Raw genomic sequence first — 25,495 nt, 5'->3', positions numbered from 1 at the left:
CCATCACCCTGGGAGCAAACAGGACAGCATCAATCCTACCCTACCTCAGACAAGGCACCCAGGAGAAAGACCACCAGTCCAACCAGAACAAAACGTGACAGCCACAAGAGAAAGTGGAGAAGCAACTATAACGATCCACAATCCGTGAGGCATATACGCTATAAACCCACGGCTGGGAGGCTGGGACGAGGTGGGCAATTTTTTGCGCCTGGACAGAACAAGTCTGCCTTGATAATTAGCTCTTTGGCTTATCCAGTATCTCCTGAGCGACGAAATGGACAATGTGGCACTAAATGCAAACACAGAGCAAGTGCTCTTTTAAATCGGAAGGATACATACACTAAACATAGAGCGTATTTTTTTAAAACATAGGCCTGCTTCAATTTCCATTTGAATTTTGAATAGGTTATCAGCTACCCAAATCGTACATGGAGAACAAAAACAAAATTGTCACTGTGGTGCATCAAAAGAGTTAAGAAAAACGGACAAAACTCCAAGAGAAGTTAACTGACAAAAGTTTAAAAATCAGGTTAGCAGAAATTTGTTAAAGTACTAAGCCCAGTAGATATCTTTTTGAATCAGACTAAGAGAAGTAAATGAAACATGTGCAAAGATTGAAAAAAGAAAATCAATGAACAGCTATCTCAAGTATTTACAAACAAGCACTGCATGTGCAGGGGAAAGGAACTACTATTTCTGAAAACAGTATTGCAACCTTTTAAAAAAGAAGAACTAAAATGAGAGAAAGACAAAGCTGCGTGTAGTAGTTGTGAAATACACGAAGTACTTCAGTAGGAATTTACCAGCAACACAAGCAAGTTGAATAGAGCAGGCAGAACAGCAAATAATCACATTATCAAAATATGGTTGCATTCTTTGGTCTAAACCTGTTTGATAATGATGAGCATTCTTTGGTCTAAACCTGTTTGATAATGATGAGCACTCTCTGAAAAATCCATACAGTCTCCTATAGATGTTATAAAACAGTAGATACTGCTGTCATTGTACTCACTTTCTTCGGACAGAGGCAGGAACTTAAAGAATGCAATCAACCAAAATAATAATTTAGAATAATGGACTTACAGGATTTTCTGAACAACAACAAAAATGAGTATCACAGAACAATCAGAGGTATTTGGAACACTTGAGAAGAGTACTGTGCCTTTTGAATTTAACTGTGGAACATAAAGACTAACACAACTTTTATATAACCATTGTAGTTTTCTTTGAAAAGTTCGGTTCAGTTTATGATATAACATCAAGCAGATTTACAACTATTACACTTATCATTCTACTGACAGAAGGCCAAAATTTAGGAGGCATATCTTTCTCCAATAAAGCTAGGTTTTCATGATCTTCAATGCAAGATATCAAAATTACACAGCAAAGAAATACATCATGTTCTATTCCAGACACACACCCTGCTTCCTGTTGTACAGCTTGCTGCAAATGGGAATTTAGTTGGGATAATGCTTTGAGTCATCCATTTCTCATGAAATTACTCTTGAGTAAAATCTAACAAGAGTTTTCTTCATACTGTCTTCTTTATCCAAAACATGTAGGAAAAACAGCCCCCGTATCAATTATAATCATTGTATTTTTCTTAATCAGACAGTCTACCTTTGTCAGACATGCCATATCAAACACCCCAGATTAAAATCTACCATTACAAATAGTTCCAAGTATTTCTGCTTACAGGTATAGAAGGATGTAAAAGACCTAAGAAATGGGACAAAGACTACAGTCATTCAATTCATGTTGTTGCACATCTCTTAGCTATGTGCCTCAAAGGCAAAATATCATATTATCAAGACCATTATAATTTTATGATTCTGAAATAAGCCACACAATAAGCCATGAGCGTGAAACATCGTCATCAGTGGTCAGTGGTCTTCTGCCTAAATGCATCCTGGGATGTGGGGGCTGGGACTTTCCCGTCTCCATTCATTTGTTCTTGCTACCTGTTTCGTTTTCTCCCATTTATCCCATCAAATGAATCAGGTTCACCTACACCTGGAAATACTTCACCTTGACACTTGACATCACCACCAATTTTTGGAATACCCACTATCATTTTTTCTGGAAATCGGTCATTTCTATATCTGCTTTAACCATAAGGCACCTAACCAAAAACATGACAACAGCACCTCACAGTTGCGTTAGTATTTAGAACTAAAACATGCTTTTAAATAAATTAGGGCATTACACCTCACAATAGCACTGATTCTCCTGTTTTGGGCCGTTAGGCTCTGTCTTTCCAACATACTCCTGGCTCCAGCCTGCCTGTTTGGGAGTAACTGGTAAGAGATTTCATCATCCTCAATAAGACTCCAAGTTTATTTCATCCCAAATGCCTAAAACCCACAATTTAAGTGAGAAATGAGGCTTGGAAAAAAAATGACCTGAAAACATGAAAAAACCAAATCAAGTGAAAAACGATGTCTGAATGAAAGTCTAGGTCCTTACTGGACAGCCCCAAATTTGACTAAACCTCGAGACTTACAAGTAAGCCACTCTTCTGAGATCCTAGCCTCTTGGAATTTCCCGAATCCTTTACTGAAATAAAACAGACACTGACATAGATGGGTGAGAGAAGATCACTAGATTACTTCCCCTAAAGATCTTTCACAAGACCCTTGGCTTGAAGGCTTCCCTGAAAAACCTTACCTCTCAGCTGCCCTCAGCTTTTCTGCACCCCGAGTGTACACTGCAATCGACCAGTCCACGCAGCGTGCAAAACCTTCCTTCAGAAGGAGCTCTGTGATGTTGCCATTCTGAAAAACAAGGCACACGAGAAGGCAGGCAGAGATTAGATTCTATGGCAAGAGAATCCATTTCTCTAGAACTCTGATGCAATTAACACAGCCACAAGCTGGTCTGTAGTTTATTCAAAAAACACAACCAAAAAAAAGCAGCAGAGACATTTCTTTCATTAAGAAACCAGCCATAAGACGGAAGACGCCACTCTGGACTCCTCTCAACACCCTTGGCTTTGTACCCTCACAACAAGGCACAGTAGCTCCCGCTTAATAGGAATAGGATAAATGTTAGTGGCACTGAATGGAATTGACTTTTCAATAGCTTTTCTTGTGGGCAGAGGAGGATGTTAATCTTTAGTGGAGATTACACCTTATTATTTCCTTCCTGAAGATCAGCACTTAGTCCCCCTTTCATAAGGGGAAAGCTAAAGAACGAGCTGAGTAAGGGAATAACTTAAGCTACATTTTGCTCAGTGAATTACAATTCACACTCTGCTGTGACACAGAGCCATCTGGCAGGGCACAGGCAGACAGTTAGCACTCCAGAAGAATCAGACATGACCTTGGCACACTGCAAACCAAGCCTCCCAGTCTTCCCCAACTGCCATAATGGAAGAATTCTCTAGCCAAAAAATAACAGTTGTTTACTCTGTATTGGATATAAGTTGTAATAATGAAAATCCACTTAAACTCCCGTATTAAAAAACAAGGTCATTTCCAGTGTAAATGACCAAATGTATACTGTAGGGTATAACTCCTGATAGTCAAAACATAAAGAAACTATTGCCTGCTCAAAAGCGGAGTTAGGAGTAAACTGGATAAGACCTGGCCTTCACAAAATAATTTCTCTATAGAAAGATTTCTTCACAGTTCTACCAGTACTCCTAATATGTAACTTCCAGATCTATATACAAACTCACCAATCCTATTCTGCAAGTCTCAGTGCCATTTCTAACCAATGTAGCAGCAACCTCCCACTTTCCCATGCACAAGACCTCTAGGACCAACACTTGGGAAAATCAGTGCTAAAAGTTCCTCTTCCCTTTAAACCCTGTAACATTTGAGATTTATTTTCTAAAAGTGAGAAGTTGCAAAGATTTGTCCAATTCTATCAGATAATTGATATCTCCCTTGAAAATGTCTCAAAAATCAGATGATAATCCTTCCAAGATATTTAAATGGCTCTTAAATAGAGAAAGAAGAGAAGCAAAGGATAGCTCGTCAAACCCCAAATAGACCCCCAACCCCACATAGCCCAGTGTGCAGGGCACACTCACTGGATGAAGGATGGTACCCAGAATGTTTTGGTTGTGGCAGCTCTCCAAAATGATCTGAACATCCCTCTGAAGCAGTCGAGACTCGGTGAAAAATTTGGCTTCTGCAGCAAAAGGCTCTGGTGTTTCACTGCCATCTGCTTCTCGTCGAAAAGTTGGGCACTATAGCAAAAGCAAATGGGGAGTGATGCAGCTTAGATATGCAGCTCGACCCACTCCCACCAGACTGCACCACCCAAAAAGCACAAAAGTACGCTGGGAAAGTCTCAGATCAGGTCTTCTCCACCTTCTGAATGTACGTTGGTAAACAGTAACTGGAAACAGCCTCATCGTCTCAGACTTCTTGGTAAGGCAAATAACACGTTACAGGGAGAACAATTTTAATTACAGGAAAATGACCCTTTGCCATGAAAAGATTGACCAGCGCCTAGCTTTCAATGCCTGGTATTTGTTTCATCAAAATGGATATTTTACACATTAAGACAAGCCATATTCAGCAAACTTCAGAGCCGTCCCGCCCCCCTTTCCGGGTTTCAACAATCTCTCTGCACAGCCCACTCCAACCAGACCCTGCATACTTCAAACATTACAAAATCGTACTTGCTCTAGTGAGAATTGTCCCACTGCCAAGTTTAAAGTCCTCTAGCCAATGTTCATGGCCCATGCCAGAAGAAACAGTGGGTCTGAGGTCCCCAAGCAGAAAAGCCCACCTGGGATTGACCACTTCACAAGCCAAACCCCACCCGCAGCCCCGCGGATGGTCTGACCTTGATCCCTGACAGCATGACGGTAACCAGGTAGTAGTCGGGGAGGAGCAGGGCCCTGACCACACTGCCATCTCGCACGTGCTCGATGATAGCTGCACAACAGAATGAACAGCCTAAGCCAGTAGCAAAACTCATGCCAGGAATCAACAATGCCTAATCCACCTGCATTGGACGCAGTTCCTCTCCCGCCCCCAGTCCCTCAGGAAAGCCTCCCTGAGAAGTGATGAAGGGCTGGCAGTTCATCAGTGTTCACACAGCACACTCTTCCATGAACTACTCCTGGGGAAGAGAGATCGGGACAACATCTACGTCTTTTGAACCTCTGGGATGTCATGGCTCATACCTAAAACTTTGTTATCAGTAAGGTAAGTTGCTCGCCTTAGTACCAGGTGCCCAGCAAATAATAATTCAGAACAAGTCAGGATTGGTCATCATTTTATTTTACTGAGTCAGTGTTAACAAGGTCTCAAAGTAGGGCCATAACTATACAGGTGTGTGTGTGTGTGTGTGTGTGTGTGTGTGTGTGTGTGTGTGTGTGTGTAGATGGTACTTAAGTGACTATCTTTTAGAAAACAGGAAGCTTCTCCATGTGCAAAGAGACCAGCAATTTACCACCCTATTCCAGCAAAGGACTAACCTCTCCAAACTATATCTGATGGGACCCACGTGAACTGGATTCAAGTTCCCTTCCCAAATACCACGTGAGGGTCTACACTTTACAATTCCCCATGGATACTAAATAAGCAGGAGAGGTTCCATGACCAAGAAGCTCACGAGCACGCGGGCAGAAGTCACCCTGAGGCCACGTGTCTGTGCCCGCCAGCCTCACCGTTGACGGGTTTCTGGTGGTGTGAGTCCACGAAGTGCCGTGGGTTCTCAATGGTGTACTTGAGGTCCCGGACAGTGTGAGAACCGTTCCCCTCACTCCACATCCCTTTCTTAGTGGCCTTCGCTTGCTCCTCACATTCCGAAAGCCGGTTCTGCTCAGGACTGGGAAGTGAAACATCAACACGCATGGTTAGTGAATGAGTTCACAACAGAAATCGCGGGCTTTTCTTTGACTCTGGGTTTCTTCGGCATCTTCCCTCTTTGAAGAGACCAAAGAATTTGTTGCAGATTAATAACTTCAGATCAAGCCTACACCAGAAAACCACCATGAGTGCAACTTCTAGATTCCAGATTTGTTCCCTCAAACAACAGATTCAATCTTAAGAGCATTTAATGAGAAGATCCAAGAACACACATCTCAGTATTGCCACTAGCAGTGATTACAAGAGAACAAGTTGGTGGCTCAGAGGGAAGCAGCTCTGGAGGGTACAGCTTTATTTAACTACCTGATTCTGGAACTGGAATCCAGGCAGAGCTCAGCAGGACACAGTGCAGGGAAGGTGACTGAGAAACACCCTTGCTCCCTGTCGTCTACAGACCAGGGCTGGGGAATGCAGAGCAAATACTGTTTGTTATTGCAGATAACGTCACCCCAAAATTACTTACACATTCAATAAGGCCAGCTAAGGAAAAGCAATTTGAAAATGTTAGACTCCTTCTTCATGAGGCAGGAAACCAAACTGCATACAAGAGTAGCCAGCAAGTCAGCAGATAAACAAAACAAAAAAAACCCACTAGAACTGGCTCTGCTCTTCTCTCACACACACATATCTGAGCCAAGAACTGAGCCGTGAGCCACATGGCCTCTCCACAATCTCAACACCTGGTTCCATCAATGGCTACGTGCATTCATTGAATCTCTCACCTTGATAGGGAGGGATGACTAAGTAAGGATCCCTGCCCTACAATTTCTCAAACCAGAAGTCTTCAGTAACTCTCTTCCCCACTCCCCACAACAAAAGACAATCAATCACATCCTCAGGAATCCGAAGTAGCCAGAATCCGATGGGAAAATGCAGCTTCAAAGATAGAAGCAAACACAAAAACTGAGAAAAGGGGGCTTTAAGATAACTTTGGGGAAAAAAGGACTGATAGACCAGAGGAGATTCCTTCACTGAGATGGTATGATACTGCCATGGGATTTCTAAACCTTCCTTATTCTGGTTGCAAACTGGATGCCTAAAACTCAGCCCCGTGGATATCATGCCAGCAACTGTCCTTAAGATACAACTTAAGGACACGCTTCTAAAAACACCACCTAAGATACATGTCTTAATCCAACCAATTCCCACATGCTCACACCCCAGTTACAGGCTCCAGCAAACGAGTCTGAAGTCGCAAAAGTAGATGGTGAGGGTCCCCAAGTCTATGAACGCAGGAGACGCACAAAGTGCGTGCTTGCCATTGCTCACCCCCAATATTGGTACAGTCCGTGCAAATATTTATCCAAAGCCTTTTCTAAGCTGTATTAGTTGCTATAATATAGCAAGGATTAATGATTTAAACAGCATCTTTAGCCTCCAAATTACTGATGCTGCATATCACTTTTCAGAGACTAAAGTGTTAATTAAAGCCAGCTGCAATCCATCCTGCTGAGAGCCAAGACGGGTGAACTTGAACATGATACATGGGCTACAAAGCGTACATACCTAACACCCATTTCTAGTAAGTTCACACTGCCATTAGCTAAACAAATCCATTTTTACCTACTACTTATTAAGTGTCTACAGAGCCATAGACCAAAACGGACTTAAAGGCTTTGGAGAGAGAGAAATTTTTCCTGACTTTAAAGCAGAACCATTGAGACCTTGTCGGTTTTGCTAGATTCCAAGCAGCAGATTCTGCTTTGAATTCTATTTAGTCATTCCATTTTATTTTTCGCTGCACTATTACTTGTACATGATATATTATATATCTATTTGTGTTGGTTTATTGTCTGTCTCCCCCACTGAAATGTCAGAAGCTAAGCTCGTTTGTTCACTGCACTATTCTCAGTGCCGAGAACACAGCCTGGCACACAGTAAAGCCTCAATGAATCTTTTGGGATGGAAAGATAACTACTCTGGAACTGATTATCATGTTTCCCAGAAAATAAGACCTAACCGGAAAATAAGCCCTCGCATGACTTTTCAGGATGACATCCCCTGAACATAAGCCCTAATGCGCCTTTTGGAGCAAAAATTAATATAAGACTGGTCTTATTTTCAGGGAAACACAGTATCTAAGGTTTAAGACAGAGCCTGTTGACTCCTAGGAAGGACAGAGCTGCTTTGTCTCCAAGCCTGTTCTTAAAGGAGTTACATACATCAAATGCCACGACGAATGCTGAGTGACCTGCTCGCTCACAACGACCCACACCTGGGCAGCAATGTCCTAAAAGCCAGAGACCAGCAGAAGCTACCCATTTAATGTCAGGGCCAAGGATGAAAGTGCAGCAAAGCCAATACAGAGCTGACCCGACCTCCCTTGAGTGACCCCAGCTCTCACAGCGGAGCAGAAGGAGGTCAGAGGGTCAGAAGAGTAATGAAGACTTACTTATTGGCTCTCATGCCTTCTCTGCGGGTGGCCAAGCCCTCTGCAACCAGAGACTCTGCAATGTTTTCCCCATTGGTATCTGAGAAGGAAAAAAGGGAATTAAACACAAGATTCAAGTCTGCCTCCAATGGCAACAGAGCTTGATCGGAGGCCCCTTTCACCCTTAGCTCTTCGAGGAGAGTGTGGTGCCAGACAATTGGACAATGCAGCAATGTCCAAAAACCCAAGTGTTAGGTTTTTTCAGAAAACCTCTTCGCCCAAAATGTCCAGGCTCTAAGACCCAAAGAAAGGTCTATAAATCTTTTTCTCAGGACTTTGTTTCTAATTTTCTTGTGTATCTCCTGGGCCAGAGGCAATCTCAGAAACTACTGGAGACTGACAAGAAAACCAGACACATGTGGCAGCCCAGGAGAGCGTAAAGAGCGCTGACCTGAGCGAAGAAGCCCGGAGCAGAATACTAAGTCTCCTCTTACAGCTTAGACGAGACCTCTCAACGTCTTCGTTTACTCTCCTATAAAATGGGAACAGACCTGCCTGATGGCTTCTTGTGAGGATTAAACGTCTGCAAATCTCCAAGGACACAGGAATGAGAAACACAGCACACAATCACAGAGACAGATTTGTTTAGGATTGTCTGTCGCATTTTATACCAGCAAGTCCAATTCCTCTCAGGATGCCCTATTCTCTGCTCCAACAGGACCCAAGACAAGCTACACCATTTGAAAAAGACTTTCTCCTGCTCTCACAGAGACCCGGGGGACAGTGTCTAGATTTCTAATCTCTCACACAGCAGCCTTCAGAGCAGGCAAGAAAAATGAAGCTAAACATAAAACCCACCCTGCTGAAGCTTTACCTGGACACTTGAAACATTAATTGCAGTTCCATGCTATTGAAAAAGCTTTTAGGTTCTGTAAATTCTCTTAAATCTCTGCTTGTCAGCCAAAACGATAAAGGAAGACACCTATGAGGGAATCACTGCATAAAAATCTTTTGTATGGCAGAGAACAAGTTCCCAGATAAACTGAAACACAGCAGTCTAGCTGAGAGGTAAGTCAGCACCGAAAAAAAATTCTGTCAGGTTTCTATTCGGTACACTACACAACGACTTCTGCAAACAATAACAAGTAGACACACCACCCACAAACCCAAACCAAATGCCTTGCCATCAGCATGCCCAAATTTCTGCAGAGGCAGATTATAAGCCTCTTTCCTTACCAAGAAAAGTAAAGATGAATGACATTTGCACAAAGGACGCTCAGGTTCTGAGACTGAGTGTGGCTCACAAGAACCTTTCCACTGAGGTCACTGCTGAGGCCAGACACACACAGCTAAGTGATATTAGCAAATGCTAAATATTATAATGATTCTTTCAAAGCAACAGGAACCCCAAAGAATGGAAAGTCAAAAGGAAGGATTCAACAATTAAGGGAAAAGTTGAGCAGTAAGGGGCCAAGAGGCCAGGGGGTGAAAAGAAGGAAGCGGGGCTACAAACAAGGTGAGTGGCCATAATACCAGCCAATCAACAGCACCCAATAGTTCTCAAGACATTTCCTTGGCACACAGCACTTTGACAATGGCCGTCAGCAGGCCTGATTCTAAAAACTGAGTTCTGATTGCACCTTCTAAGGCAGAAAAATACATTTCTCTGGGCCAGCCACCCAAAGAAAGCAACAAAATGTGGTAAACAGAATACTGAAAACAGGGACTTTGTACAGCAAGCATCTGATTCTTGCTTATTACTTTCAAGTTATGAATTTGATCAATTCACAATTGGGGATGGCCCTAAGAACAGATGGGTAACTATTATTTTCTCCAAAAGTCTGAAGACTAATCCTCTTTTGTTAATATGCTGCATGTAGGTTAACCACAATTTCTCAAATTCTACCATTCTCCCCCATCATGAAAAGAGTAAATAGGGTAAATATTTGAATACTAATTAGTGATCTAAGCGACTGTGCCCTTTCATTAGAATTGGCATTAGAGTTGGTTAAAGTATCTGAGTGAAAATATTAAACTTGAAGCCATTTAAGTCTTTAAAACTGAAAGATGTAGGTGACTTCAGTCATTCTTTTACTACACGTTTATTGATCACATCCTATGTGCCAGGTTTTATTCTAAACATGTTACTGCTAAATTATATCCAGTCTGTAATTTGGGTCAGTTTAAAACAATAAACTTTTTAAAAATAACTTTAAAGATCATTTTCAGTGTCAGATTCTCTTAACATAAAACAATCTAGGGCGGCCGGGTGGCTCAGTTGGTTAGAGCGCGATGCTCGTAATACCAGAGTTGCTGGTTCAATTTCTGCATGGGCCACTGTGAGCTGCACCCTCCATAACTAGATTGAAACAATTACTTGACTTGGAGATGATGGGTCCTGGAAAAATATACTTAAAATAAATTAATTTTTTTTTAAATAAAATAAATAATTTGACCCTTTTTGTTGAAGACCGAGGTTATTTAAAAGAACTCTTAGATATGGGCTCTTAATAGAGACATCTGTGCCTGCAACTGTAATCCAATGAGGTCTCTTCTGGAAAAATAGAAGACTGACTAGCTGAAATAAAATTGGAATTTTTTTAGGTAATGAAATCTTTGAACAACTGCATTTTTGAAGACAGTGCGCTTCTATGTATCTTATATTCTTCTAACCACTAACCATCCAACAATAATGCTTAAGTGTTTGTTTCCTTTCCTACTGTGTTATTTGAAGTATGGGTGAAAGGGAAATTTGTCTATTTCTCGTTTTGAAAAGATTCTATGTATTTCTATAACTTCCCATTCTATCAAGAAGCAGGTAGCCATTTGTCTGGGAAGCTGGAAAAGGTGGTGTTTTTCTATCGGATAAATTAGACAAGACGCCTCCAAGGTCACGGCCAACTTGCTTTTCTAAGACCTCTGCAACTAAAATCAGAATCTACAAATAGAATCACAGGAGGACGTTGTTAGCCTTGCCATTCTACCCTGCCATTCTACTTGCTTACTTCCAACACTAACTGCCCAAGTCAAACGAACTATCTAAAGCAGCTCAGGTGGAAGGTTATCAAAGAATCATAGGAAACTTTAAAAAAATTTTCTGTTCCCCAAATACTTCCAGATGAACACAACTGTTTTATGCTTTATGGAGAACATTCTACTAAGTCTTTCCATGTCCTATTTCTGTTCAAACTCTATTCCACGAGCTTACTCTCCCTCTACTTAATCCAAAAGACCAGAACACCTAATATCCCATGAGCCATCTGGCCCAGCTAAACAGGCATGTGTGCACACATAAATGTATTTACTGAGCACACACTCTGTGCCAGAGCTAGGTTCTTTACATATACTATCGTTTTAACCTTACAAATAAAGTAACCAGGGCTTAGAAAGGTTATGGGTTAAGCAAGGGTACACGAGGGGAGAGAGCCAAGATTTTAACCAACAGGCACACTACTCCAAGGGCCGCATCGTTTCCATTCAATCACAAAACACGTGGCTTGCAAAAACACCACAAGCCCTAAACAAATCTTCCTTTCCTAAAGGGAGTCCTCATGATGGGAAGAAAAACCACAAATAGATAAAGGAAATAGAAGATACAATAGGAAATCTATAGCAATTCAATTAGCACTATGACCTAGAAACACAGCTGTTGAGTTCTGCGGGCTGAAGGCCTAACTATGGGGAATAACGCTGTGCTGTACAACATACACCTAAGCCATGCCAGGAGGGCAGGCCCAGGAGGAAAGAAGGAAACGCAAGAGTGGCACGTGCCTCTACACCTGCACACCCAAAGCACTTTCACCTACGTCAGCAGCCAACTGTCCTCCAGCCCCCACCACCTGCGCTCACACTGGCCTTCCACCAGATGGAAACTGACCTCTAGAGGAACTTTAGACTCAGAGAGAAATGCATCCTTTCTTCCTTGCTACTCACCTTTTCCAAGGTAGATCATGCCATACTCTCGCCCCTGGGGAGTCTTGTTTTCTATCGTGAAACAGACTTCCTTCCCAATCAGCTTCTTCCGAAGGAACTCTCGAGCAGGAAATGCCCAGGGCTGAAACACAGAGCAAATGCGTCACAGGAGAGCTGCCGAGTTCCCCACCACAATCAGCATTCAGGGTCATTCCTTTAGGACCCTGGCCCTGTACCAGGCCCCGAGGAGAACATAAAAATGAAAGGCACAGAACGCAGATCACACACTTAGGGAGCTCATGAAAAAGCAGGTCTAGGGGCTGGTTTCATGAGCACACAGGCCCTAAATTCAGGCCTCGTGGTTTTCCAGATGCTGGCGGTAGTACTTTTTTCCCTCCATCACCATCTATTCAGAGCTATAGCTTACTTCGTGAATAATAATTGCCAATAATTTTATAGCACTTACCAGGTGCCAGCCACTACTCTAAATGCTTTACATTTATTAACCCACTGCTGATTGGGAAGTCCAGGCTCCAGAAACTTGCCTAGCCAGAGGGAACTCATTAACCACCTCCATTTCTTTGCCTCTTTCCAGTTTACAAAGCACTTTCACTGACTATTATTAAACCAGCCTGAAACCTCAAGTTCAAGGCACTGTGGAGTAAGGATACAGTTCTGGTGCTGTTACTGCAGTGAGCCCCCTACTCAAGTAAGAGCCTCGCTGATGTCCTGTCCTCCACCTTGTTAAAGAACAGCCAACAGAGTGGAGAAGGGTAAGAAGTATTCTCCCCAACTGTCCTCTTCTCGTACTGCTCTAGTCTGCAACTACACCAGGGGGACCCTATACAGGTCCCAGAATCTTCGGGAAGACACAAGTAACAGGCCCTGGAAAGGGGTCACTTCGACACTGGCACAGGGAGTCAGCCACACAGCCACACAATGTGAAGCACAGTTTCCATGTGACCTCAAGATACCGGGCAAAGGGATGGTTTTGCCATCCCCAGACCACCACTCCTAGGATGGTACAGACAAAGCTAGACGTCTCCTCTGAAGCAGTCAGTCCTGTCACAGTAGGTCCACCACAGTCACTTGAATTTACAGTCTGGACCTAGCTCAGTGCCCCAAGTTCCCTTAGAAAAGAAATAAGGAAGGAAGGGTACGAGTTCAAGGAGCATATGATAAGCAGGAGCTCATGTGCAGAAAAAATGCAAAGTATAAACGGGGAAAGGGGTGTACAATGGGCATACACTGTTTATTACAATCTCGTGGAGCCACACACCATAAAGGCACAACAGCACGCCCGTGGGCTGAAAAGGAACCCTCTGCTGACCTTTTCAGCCCATGAAGATGACTCTATGGGGTTATCCAACAAACTTTTCTAGAAGGAAAACATCCATATGACTTTCCAGAAACCAGAAGCCAAGCAATGTACTGGGCTGTGTTCACAAAACCAGTCCGGTTGTATAACACGAATTGTGGATGGTTCTAGGAGAACTGATCCTGAGTTAGTGCTCTCAGACACACAAACACAAGCTCACACCCTCTCATCTACTGCTCTCTCCTCAAGGCACCAACGAGCAGAGTCAACAACTCAATGGCAACAGAGCTCACCACATTTTTATGGCCCTTGCCCTACTCCTAAAAAATGAAAACGGATACTTATCACCAAAGTCTAATGATTGATAAATGAACCCAATTATCAAACAAGCACAGAAACACTGCTGAATCAAGTAACACAGGCTCCTATGATTTTTATTAACTTAGTGATCTCTAAAAACACCCAACTATAAATCTAATGTTTAGGATTTAATTCTGCGTGCCACACTACTATCTAAAATTCAGTAACACACTGCCTTCCTAAACACTTGGAAAGTTCTGATAAGACAAGTACTCCTAAAGGAAGCCAAGACTTTGGTAAAAATTCATTTATCAAGGGTCAGTTTGCAAGGAAATATCTAGCCGCTGTGGGAAAATCTCCAATTATCTATCAGCAAGGCAGAATTACTAGAAGCTTTTAAAGCCTTCTGAAGGAGCACTCTTCTCTGAGGACCTTAATTTTACAGCTGGTCAGTCACTGGGCCATAAGAGAAAGTCACACTGGAAGTCTTAAAGAAGACATACACCTAATCCTATTTTAAAAAATCCAGTTTCTGTCATCTTCCTTTCTTAAACCCATCTTCGCAAGTTGTATCCCACCAAGAGTTGGGCAAATTCATTCACTGGGTAAGACGTTACATGAAGAGAGGCAACTGGGAGACTCCGGAAAGGGACCGACCCCGTCCCTCCTCACAAGGGCAGCGGAGCACTCCGCGAGAGACTGTGTACAAACATTCACACCGACGGGGACCAGCAGGCCCCCTGAGGGAGAGCAAAGGCTATTCCAACAGAGCCTCTCAGGAAACTCTGCTTAAAGCATTTATCAAACAAGGTCCAGCATGGCCGAACAGGAAGACTAACTGCTCAAATGATGTCCCAGAGTGCCATCTAAGAAGCAAATGGCCCTTAAGTAGCTGGGACACAAGAGTCCCTCTTCCCTTTAGAATTCTCTCTTCCCAACTGTAGCAGGCTAGCAGCTTGCTCTCTGCTCCCAGACCCAAGCGAGGTTCTGATGTCTACCATGACGAAACGAAATTTTCAATTCCAATCTTTTCTTTGGACCAGATAAGACTCCAGAATTACTGGAACAAGATGAAATCCCACAGCAAGGTATGAGGAAAACCGTAAAGCTAACTACTTTTGTGCCTGGCCCAATGTTTAATACCACTTGTCCCTCTTTCTCTTCTAATCGTTCCACTGCATCACCTGTATATGCAGCTAACCCCTCTGTACCCCAACCGCCCCACCACCCCAATTCTCAAAAGCTCCACTGAACACAGGACTGTGGCATTCATTTCTATATTTCTCATGAAACCAGCAGAGCCTCGCACGTAACGGGAGCCCAGTAATTCCATGGGAAATAAATATATAATTCCATAGTGCCCATCAGTGCAGGATCTAGGCTGTCTGGAGTAGCTGGGCAGTGCTGGGGATTAGCCTGCGACAGGGCAGTGACGGCTGGGAACATACCATGGAGATGCTTCTATTGCCACAGGACTTAGGAGACAGCTGAGTTTCTGTGAAAGAAGCTATTGGGAGGGAAGGCAGAGAATAAGTAAGTGAATGACATTTGGGACAGTGAAACGGGAAGCGAATGAACACTAATGTCCCTGACTCTATTTAAATGTGAAAAGACCTGTCCATATGCTCAAAAACAATGCTGTGATCAATGGAAAGCCAGAGAGAAAGGGTAGTGCCACATTGCGAAATCCACTGACCCCCAAAGCAGAGAGGCTCAGCTTCTTTTCCTCATTATTCACGTCAATGTTTATTCACTGCATACCTGCTTCGCGTCGGGCATTGACTAGGCATCAGAGGAGAGCACAGGTCGCTCCTCTCGAGGAGCTTACGCTTCGTAGAACAAGACACATACATATGGAATGAAATGGTATGAATGCTATGACAGCACAAAAATGGGACGATGAAAGGAGATGTCGGACATGACTTTTCAGGAGGCAGACTCTTCAGAGGCAGGTGCCCAGGGCACAGGTGGAGAAGGAGCTCCTAACGGAGTGAGCAGCTTGGGCTAAGGTACCAGCAGGCAGGACTCAAGTGGCTCTGAGAGGATCCGAGTTCTTCAGCTTGGCTGGAACTTAGCATCCCAGAGCGGGGTCAGTAAGAGAAGACTACAAGTCAAACCACAAATGGGCTTCAATCCCAGACTACGGCACTTAGAAGCGTCACAGAGGAAATGAGGAATTCCTGAAGTGTCTGGGAAGGACACTGAGCAAGGCACTCAACAAAGCTATGTTTTAAAAAGATGTGGGAGCTTACAGAGAAAGGAGTAGAAGGAAGGAAACTGAAGGCAGAGACTATTATTGCACGATTCCAAGCACACCATCAGACCTGAACAAAGGACCATAGGAGTAGTACTGAAGTTTCAAGGTTGGAGTAGAAGAGGTTTTAAGGAGGCAGAATCTCTAGGTTTCGATAAAGGCCTGGGAGTTAGGGGGTGGGGGGAGGGGTTGAAATAAGAGCAAGGGAAATCAGGTTTCTGATGTGGGTTACCAGTTGGCATCACTGACGTGAGCCAGAGCAGCTTCAAGGGCCTGGTACAGGGAAACCCAGATCACAGCAGGACAAGGAGAGACTGGATTATTAGGACAGAGAACTAGTGACTACAGCTGAGAAAGAGTGAAATCTACAGCTGTCGATCGAATACTTCATGTCACAGGGACGTTTGAAGAGTTACCAGGAAAAATGTAGTGAGACTGAGTTGCCCCGCAAGAAACAAAAAGCATTAGATTGTACAAATACATGAAACTTTAATGAGAAGTGGCATCAGATGACATGGTATGCTTTCAGCTAGGATAGTTCTGGTAAGATTTTATTATACTGTTACATAGGATACAGTTAAGATATTTTAGAACAAGCTCCAACCGGCCTTGTGTTTCTCTGCCCTAGATTCTCATCCGCAAAACAGGAAATTAAAACCCTTCCTTCCTCGAGGCTACACTGCTTCTTCCTTCTGGGGAAATGAACTTGCTCAGCTCTAGCCTGCCAGGGTTAACACTCTTCTCCTCTCAGAAGCGGTCAAGCTGTTACACAACACACAAATGAAAGGAGAAGAACTATTCAAAATGTTGTTCGAGGAAAGCACTTTGCGCCCAAAATTTGAAAAGTGCTGAGATTTAATCTTTGGTGTCTGGTCTAACAATACTAGCAGTATTTGTAGCAGCAGAAATTAACAAATAACACTCGTGATTACCGCAAGTAAGATTTATTAAGTACTTTGTAAAGCACGTAGGCATGTGCTAAGCCCTTCACTATTATTCCCAATACTTGTGCTCACAGAGGGAGGACCAATGGAAAAGAACTGATTTTGATCTATTTCGTCATTATCTCAAGAATCTGATTGCTGTTGAAAGCAGAATTTGGGGTGATTTTTCTCTATTTTCTATAACACTGCTTCACTGTCTTCTCAATTCAAACAAACTACCCTTCATTACAGATGGAAAAAACTAAACGCTTTCCTTAAGTAAGAGATCCCCGTGGCTGCTTTTCCTTCTTCACTTCTGTCTCAGGGAACAGAGGAAAGCTGAGGTTCCAGCTTGTTCAACAACCATCAAGCTGGGGCAAAGCACAAATCATTAGGATCCAGAAATTTCGTTTCTGATTGCCAAAGCACAGCTAAAGGAGAGATGAGAGCTCATGTTTCAAACTATAGGACTCGGCAGCTGCCTGAAGAGGCAGGACCTGAAGGTGTGCGAGGCAGACCACAGAGAAGGCCAGGAGGCAGGATGTCAGAGGTGAGGGACGGGGTTGGAGGGATGGTGGAGACAGAGCCCAGCAGCTTCTCAAATTGCCGTAATACAACGGTTCTTAACTACTGTTGGGCCACAGCTTGCCCGGAGAACCTCCCTTAAACGCATGTTTACATAAAGCTTTGCAAACAACTGCATGGGATTCCAACACCGTTATGGGTACGTGGATCCCAGATTAAGCCTGTAATGAAGCACAAGCCTAGCATGTGTAGTCTGCTACCTCTGAGGAAAATGAGAGTGGCTGCTTGTACAGGCAGTAAATATCTCTGGAAGGAGACATATGGCATTAGTAACATCAGCAGTCCTTGGGAAGAAGGACTAGATTTTTCACTGAATATCCTTCTGAATTTTGAATGTACGTGGAGATTCAAGCATAAATTAATAGAAGAGCTCTGCCACAACCAATGCCAACCTCAAATGACCGACACTACCCTGGAAATGTTCTAACCTGTTCCAGGAGGAGGGAAACGGGTATGAGGAAGAGCCCCGAGACGGGGGTACTGCCCAGTAGTGGACGTACAAACGACGCGAGGCCCTGTGGGAACGTCCAACATCACCAGTCCTGTCATGTCGAAACACAAGATCCAGAAAAGAAAGAGTAGAGCAGCTTCGTGGCAGTCGAGGAGCAGACTGGGCTGTAACCTGGGCCCACAGCCTCAGGGAGGCCTCTGGAAACACCTACCTCATCAGGGGTGTCTTTCGCATCTGGCTGTGCTGCAGCTGCCCGGCGGGCAAGGTTTCCAGCTCGAATGTTGCTGAGGTTGATCTGTCTCTCGGGAGGAGGCCCACCGCGAGGCTGCCCTCGGACAATGATGGCGCATCCTGAGAGGACCTGAGTGTGGGGAGAGACAGAAGAGTTAGTTAGCGGTCTAGAGATGAGGCTCTGCAACGTGGATTGTTCAGTGCTGAATCCCCGACATCTGAAACGGTACGTGCCAGCCCGCAGGCAGTGACTACATGAAAGGGGTTGTTTCTCATTTTACAAGAGAAATACCCACTGAAAAACTTGGGCTAGACTATAAAATGATCGACGCAGAAACATAAGTAGGAATTAATCAAATGAGAGAAAAGTCATAAAATCAACTGGGTGAAGAGCGCGTGAGAGTGGAGGTTAATAACCTTTGTAATCTCATCCCAGCAATCACCACTCCCTGGGTTCTTTTCAATTATTAGGAAGGCAGTGTCTCCAACCACACATTCCACTCCAGGGCAGAAGCCAGCAATGGAAGGCCTGAGGAAAGGGGAAACTGGAGGAAGAAGTCCCTGCACACGCCCTGGAAAGAGCTGCGTAAGAGCAGGGCAGCCAGAGTCCAGTGCTCAGTCTGAGCTAAGAGAAATACGGAAGGAATCTAGAAAACCCATGCTCTCGGTGAGTGAAACAGAAGAATGTAAGGAGCACCTCAAGATTCCCAAACACAGTAGCTCCTTTCCTCTCTCTAATCAAAGGCTCCAGGCATAGAACCCACATGCAAATGTGCAAAGAGCTCTGAAGCTCACGGATACTGAACTTTTAAATATCTGCAGGGGAGAAGATGGATCTCAAGTGGGAGAAGACAAGAAAGGGAGTAAAGAAACAATGACAAACATCACCCAGCTCTTCAAGTTGTCTTTGCTCAGTGAGTCACGATTTAGTGAGCAGGTGGGCAGAGCCTGGCTTCACCAGACCCAAAAGACTCAATTCCATGTTTCAGACAAGAAAAGCTAATAGTACTTGGAAATTTTAAGAAATGTACCTATTACTGTCCGTTACTAAATTTGAATATACTTCTGCAAAAAAAATAAAAGAAAATAAAACACAGAAAACGAAAAGCTGCTGACAAGTTAGTAGATAGAAGGTAGCGAGTTGCTGTCCAGATAGAACCCTGAGGTGGACAAAACCCTGGAGTTCTCTTAAGAACTGTTCTTGAAAAGAAAGCCGACTCAAAGAAGAAAGGCAGGAGCATGCAGGGAAGCCACTCCTATACACGCCTGCTGAGCTGACAATCCTCCCTCACCTCTCCATCTTAACAGGATAAGTTGAGAGACATGAATATACATACGGAAGTGCATTTAAACATATGTACACGTTAAAGAATAAAACAACTGAGTAACCCTCCCCCAAGGGAAGAACTAAAACACAGCCAGAACCTTGGGTTCCCTCTGTGCCCCCTCCTTCTCCCACCGGCCACCATCATCCTGACCACTGTGATAATCCCTCTCTTGGTTTCTGTACAGTTTTGCCAGCTAAGCATACATCTCTATGCAACACGGTTTTGTTTTACCTACTTCTGAACTCTACATAAACTAAGTCTCCTGCATGTACCCATTAGTGACTTGCTTCTTTTGCTCACTGGGTTTGAGGAAGGTTTTTGGTAAAAATCATTCATGTTGATGTAAAACCCTAGTTCATGCACTTTCACAGTCATACAGTATTCCTTTGTATGAAGATACCACAATTCATTTACCCATTCTACTACCTTTTTACAGAAACTGTCCAACAAATACACACATTCCAATTTTTTAAAAATAGTGCTCTGGTTAATATCGCCGTAACCCAATACCTTCAGCACACAGACTTTGATCTAAATAAACGCCCTCTCCCTGGCTACACCATGACACACATAATAAAAGACTGTCTTTCTTACCAGTTATGAGTCATGCTCTTCATTTTTATCCTTTCTGATCAACTGTGACCAGCAATTAAGCCCTACAGCTTCCAACCCAACAGCCTTGCTAACAGCCTCTCCCAAGAACGCATGCACTTGGCAACATCCCGGAGAACTGACACTCTAAAAAGACAAGCTCGCAAACAAAGCGAAGCCAGGAAAGAACAGGTATACGAGGGAAGAGGGTGCTTGACGTTCCTGCAATGAGAAGGGCCAAAGGAAGAAAATGAGCTTGGATCTGATTCAGTGATAGTCAATTCTTCACAAGCAGCAGAAACAAGAACAGCACATTGTAGAATACCTGCCTGCACCTGAATCATTATGTACAGGTTCCAAACAGGGCTGAGGAGAGCCCAGCTCCCGATAGCCGAAAAACCAGGGCGTCTGTCTCCAATGCTTGCTCCTCAGTTGTAGTGAAGTCTTCACAAAACTAAGGCGCTACTGGGACAGCTAGTACCTCTCTTGGTAAGCCCAGGTGGGACAGCTACAGCTCATTTCCAAGAAAACTCACCTTAGCTGATCAAGGTAAACTCTGATAAGTGAGCACTGACCCAGGCTAGTAAACAATCCTTATTTCTCAAGTCTGACAACGGCCACTTGAAAGCTCGAGAACAAAATGACTGATAAGAGGAGCCCCCCATTTCCCACTAAATATCAGAAAGGTGTTACCTCGAATGGCTCTACCTAGTATACTATATCCCTGGGGGACAATGAGTCTGTAACTATTATCCTGGCTCCACTAAGGGCTTCGGCAAACAACTTGCACACAGAAATTTTGCAAAGCTTCCTTTGACACCCTCCCCCCTTTCCCAATGCTTTCCTAAGAACTGTCACCAGAACTTCTTTACATGATTGCACCAAATAATGCCATTCAGACAATGCTCAAGGCTCAAATGAATACTGGAGATGACTTTTACTTTATCAGCTGTTCTATGCCCTTCATGCTACTGAATATACAAAATCAAGCAGCAGCCACCAATTCAACTTCCTGAGCAACAAGAATAGTCACTCATGTGGCAGACATTGCGATTCCTATTCCCCCAGGAGGAAAGAACTGACGCATGTCCATCTTTCCTCTGCAATTCTCTCCCTCTCATTTGGCCACAGCCTTGGCAGAGAGTAGGAAGAGACTGTCTGCAGAAGGGAGGACAGGCCTGTCTATAAGGGAAGAACAAATTTTCTTCCTACTATTTATAGGAACTGCAATAGTTCAGAAACACACTCCTTTCTGCTTTCTCCATTTCATCTTCCAGGTACTGTTAAGTAACCTCAACCTGCTCTGCTTGTCAACAGTTCTTTACTCAAGTTCTTCCTCCAAAAAGTTTTAATGACCGTCTCTTATCGAAGGTTCCCCACCAAGTAAAGCCAAGGAGAAATTGCTTCTGGGGGTAAAAAAATGCTTAAAATGTCTTTAAGTAAACTATGAAAAAGAACAAGTGTCTATATATCAAACTTAACTTATGTCACATATGGCAAAACAAGTCATTTTTCCTCTGTGAAAGACCTAAGTTGATTATTTTTATAGTTTTACTCAGTGATTGATTCATTTATCATTTATTAATTCAACAAAAATGTGTCGAGTGCCTATTATGTGCCAGGCATTATTCTAGGCAAGTGGCAGTCTTCTATTCCAGGCAAGTGAAATAAAGCAGACATTCCAGTGGGGCAAGACAAACAATAAACACACAAGGTAAAATATATCGTTTGTTTATCAGAATTTTAATTTCAGGAGAATATGAAGATTGAGAAGAAACTGTCACGGGTAATTGTTCTGCCAAAGCTTGATGCGGTAATTATCCTTAATTGCTAATTTATAGGGCATAGAAAGCAAGTCATATGGTAACTGCTTTATCCAATTATATTAATAAAATGACATATTCTAGAAAACCGGTCTTAGCTCTACCTGACACAGCAGGAGATTTATGAAAATAGCTATCACAATGAGTCAGTTTGACTCAAGCCATGGATTAGACATTCTCAGCCTTGTCAATAAAGGTTGCAGAGGGACACAGCATGATTCAGAGGCCCTGGCTTCAGGACACAAGTCCGATGGTGACAAAGGCTGAAACAAGCCAGCTGAGAAGAAAAATGGGGACTCAAACTGTTCAAACCCACTTATAGGTTTACGAGGAGACTTACCTACAGTGAAACACATCATGGGCGGCCACTAAAATGTTGCCCAGCAACAGGAACACCACAGCAGAACTTCACTAGATCCTGATAAATGATTCGGTGTGTTTAACTATTAAAACTCTAGACCCCAGACGACAGAATAATTCTTACACAAAAACCTAGCCACACTATACTTAGGGCAAAGAAAGTGAGGTACAGAAATCCATAAGCATGTCAACAAAGTCAGTATTTTTATCACAGCCCAAGAGGAAAAATAATCTTGTCCTGAAAATGGAATCTTATTAGCTGGGATCATCTTATTTGCTCTGCAAGGACGACTGATTTAACAGGTGTATCAACCTGTTAAGATGTAACAGGTATATCTTACTAATATCTGCCAACATGAAGACCCAATATAAAGAATGAGTACAGTCATCTAATGAATACTGAAATGGCACAAAAAGGCTCAAAGTAAACCCACACATTTATAGTCAGTTGAATTTCAACCGGGGTGCCAAGATAATTCAATGAGGAAAAAATAATCTTTTCATCAAAAATTGAAAACTTGGTATTCCTGTGCAAAAGAACGAAGTTCATTTTTGGATATGGTCTGAGGTAGAGGCGAACTCAGAAAGGCTCAGAGACCTAAATGTAAGAGTTAAAACTCTGTGAAGAAAACATAGGTGTAAATCTTTGTGACCACAGATTAGGCAATGATTTCTTCAATACGACACCATCATAGAAAGTACAGGCAACCAAAAAAGATAAATTGGACTTCATCAAAATTAAAGACATTGTGCGTCAATGGACACTCCCTTTCAAGAAAATGAAAAGACAAGAGCACATATCGAAGAAGAGTCTAATATTTAATATTTAAAGAACTATTATAACTCAACAATTAAAAGACAAACTGAAAAATGGACAAAGGATTTGAAAAGACATTTATCCAAAAAAGATATACGAATGGCCAATAGCACATGAAAACCCTTCCTCATCATTCACTAGTCATAGGGAAATGCAAATCAAAACCACCATGACGGGCCCCTTTACAGTCACCAGGATGAGTATGGTCAATAAGACAGACGATAACAAGCACTGGCAAGGATGTGGAGCAACTGGAAGCCTCATACATGGCTGGTGACACTGTCACTTTGGAAAACAGTTAGTTACCTTATCACCCGGCAATTCCATTCTTGGAATATACCCAAGAAAAAGACAACATCATGTCCACCCAAAAACTGAGATACAAATATTTATTGCAACACTGTTCATAATCACCAAAGAGTGGAAACAATCCAAATGTCCATCAAGTGATATGTAGATAAATAAAATGTGATATATTCATACGATGGAATTATTCAGAAATTAAAAAGAAAAGAAGCATTGACAGACGCTACAACATGGGTGAACCTTGAAAACATTATGCTAAGTGAAAGAAGCCAGACAGAAAAAGCCACATGCTGAGTGATTCCATGTGTCTGAACTGTCCAGAACAGACAAATCCATAGAGACGTAAAATAGGTTAGAGGTTCCCAAAGGCTGAAGGGAGGAGAGAATAGGAAGTGACTGTTAATGGGTACGGGCTTTCTTTTTCTTTTGCATATCAATCAAAATATTCTGGAATTAGACAGTGGTGATAGTTGTGTGAATACAGTAAAAACCACTGAAATGTATACTTTAAGAGGGTGATTTTTATGGCATGTGGATTTACTTCAATTTTTAAAAATGTTAAGATCTAATATAGAAGTACAAATACATGGGGACATAAAAACGTATATTTCACTAAAGAGGATTTCCATATCTTGCAGGAAGATTAGACGCTTTGCTGAACAACACGAAAAAAAATTTTTTTTAAAAGGTAGCTGACTCAGAACCAAAAGTCAGGCATGGTGACTCACCACAGAGAAGGAGGTTACTGTAAACTTTCATGTCCTCTCGAAATAACAAGATAGAAGTCACAGGAAGGAAGCAGAACTTCAGTGAGATCTATACAACTCTTAAAAGGATGAAACTAATACAAGCATTTTCTGAGAAACAATACACAAGTAGAATGAAATCCTTTCCCTGTGTGGCACGTAAGAGAACCGAGAAAGTCCTCGGGCTGAAAGTGCCATCTGGAAGCCAGCAATTGCCACAAGCCCAAGGCTGCACGTTTGGGGTTGTCAGAGTGACAAAGCAGCAGACCGGGGACTCTTCTCTGGACAAGGTATTTTCTCTTCCTAAAACTACCATCAGAGGACGGGGAAGCTGATGTGAATAGAGTAGGAAAGGTTTTGTACAAACACTTTCATGAAGCTAAAAAGTTCTAAAGAAACAGAATTCAAGGGAAACTAAAAAGAAACTAAAATGGAGAAAATTTCAGAAAGCATTATCAGGAAAAAGCTTCCTAGCAGAACTGTTGCCTCCACAAGAAGAATCATCTCTTGAAAATTAAAGTCATTGAGAAAGTGCAAACAATCCCAGAAGGACCTAAGCTGTGTGGTCTAGAAAGTCTTCCCCAGAATACTCGCCAACAAGGCCAGCCTCTTTCCTTCTCTGGCAAGAACAAGAGGCAGAACTAAATCGGAGGGCCAGGTCTTCAAACGCGCTCACTGGCAGCGCATCGCCTCTCGGCGCAGCACATCACTTGCTCTGGGTGCTCTCGCACTTTCAGCAGAGTCCAGCTCAAGTGGCTGCTTCCAGGTCAGCTGTGCCAAATGGGGCCTCAGTTTGGAAATTGGGGAGTTTACATCTCAGGGGAGCTGGAACGATCATCTAGAGAGAAGGCAGCTACAGACAGCATCTAATCTGAGCCCTATTATTTGACAGATGAAAAATCTGCAAGCACCACAGGTAGAGGGACTTTTCCTTAAAATGAGAATGCTGATGGCAGAGCAAGGACTAGCGAGACCTGAAGTCCCCGTTCCTGAGTCCTGCTGTGCCATATGCAGAAACAAGCATTTGGGGAGCTGATGCCTGTTGAAACGGTATCTGAGGCTCCCTACTGATTAAATCTTGTTCCCAATTAAAAATCTCCATTTCTATGTGCCAGCAGAGCAGGTGTCAGAGACTGAATTGCTAAGCAAGTAAAGCTTCCACGAGCTGGCTACCCCAAATGAAGCCAACATTTATTAAACACTACCATATGCAAGGCAAAGAGAGACTTAAGAGTCCAATATTACAAAAAAACACTCAAAAAGGAGACACAAAGGGAAGAAAATTTCAGAATTAAAAAAAAAAGGATTGAGAAACTACAGCCCACTGGTCAAATCCGCCTTCCTTCCT

General features: G+C 43.0%; 1 protein-coding gene across 1 annotated transcript in view; it reads right to left on the bottom strand.

The window, feature by feature from the left end:
- Positions 1-25,495, bottom strand: part of SND1 (staphylococcal nuclease and tudor domain containing 1) — a 412,208-nt gene that overhangs the window by 353,264 nt on the left and 33,449 nt on the right. Inside the window, exons 2-8 of the mRNA XM_081038319.1 lie at positions 18,157-18,306; positions 12,136-12,256; positions 8,224-8,302; positions 5,630-5,790; positions 4,801-4,892; positions 4,037-4,195; positions 2,668-2,774 (exon numbers count right to left, since the gene is read on the bottom strand). Of these exons, the coding sequence (XP_080894445.1) occupies positions 2,668-2,774; positions 4,037-4,195; positions 4,801-4,892; positions 5,630-5,790; positions 8,224-8,302; positions 12,136-12,256; positions 18,157-18,306 (869 nt within the window). The remainder of the gene's footprint in view (positions 1-2,667; positions 2,775-4,036; positions 4,196-4,800; positions 4,893-5,629; positions 5,791-8,223; positions 8,303-12,135; positions 12,257-18,156; positions 18,307-25,495) is intronic.

The sequence above is a fragment of the Rhinolophus hipposideros genome (genome assembly GCF_964194185.1).
Source record: "Rhinolophus hipposideros genome assembly, chromosome: 25".
In the NCBI taxonomy this organism is placed as follows: domain Eukaryota; kingdom Metazoa; phylum Chordata; class Mammalia; order Chiroptera; family Rhinolophidae; genus Rhinolophus; species Rhinolophus hipposideros.
This window is presented reverse-complemented; position numbering and strand designations above follow the sequence as displayed.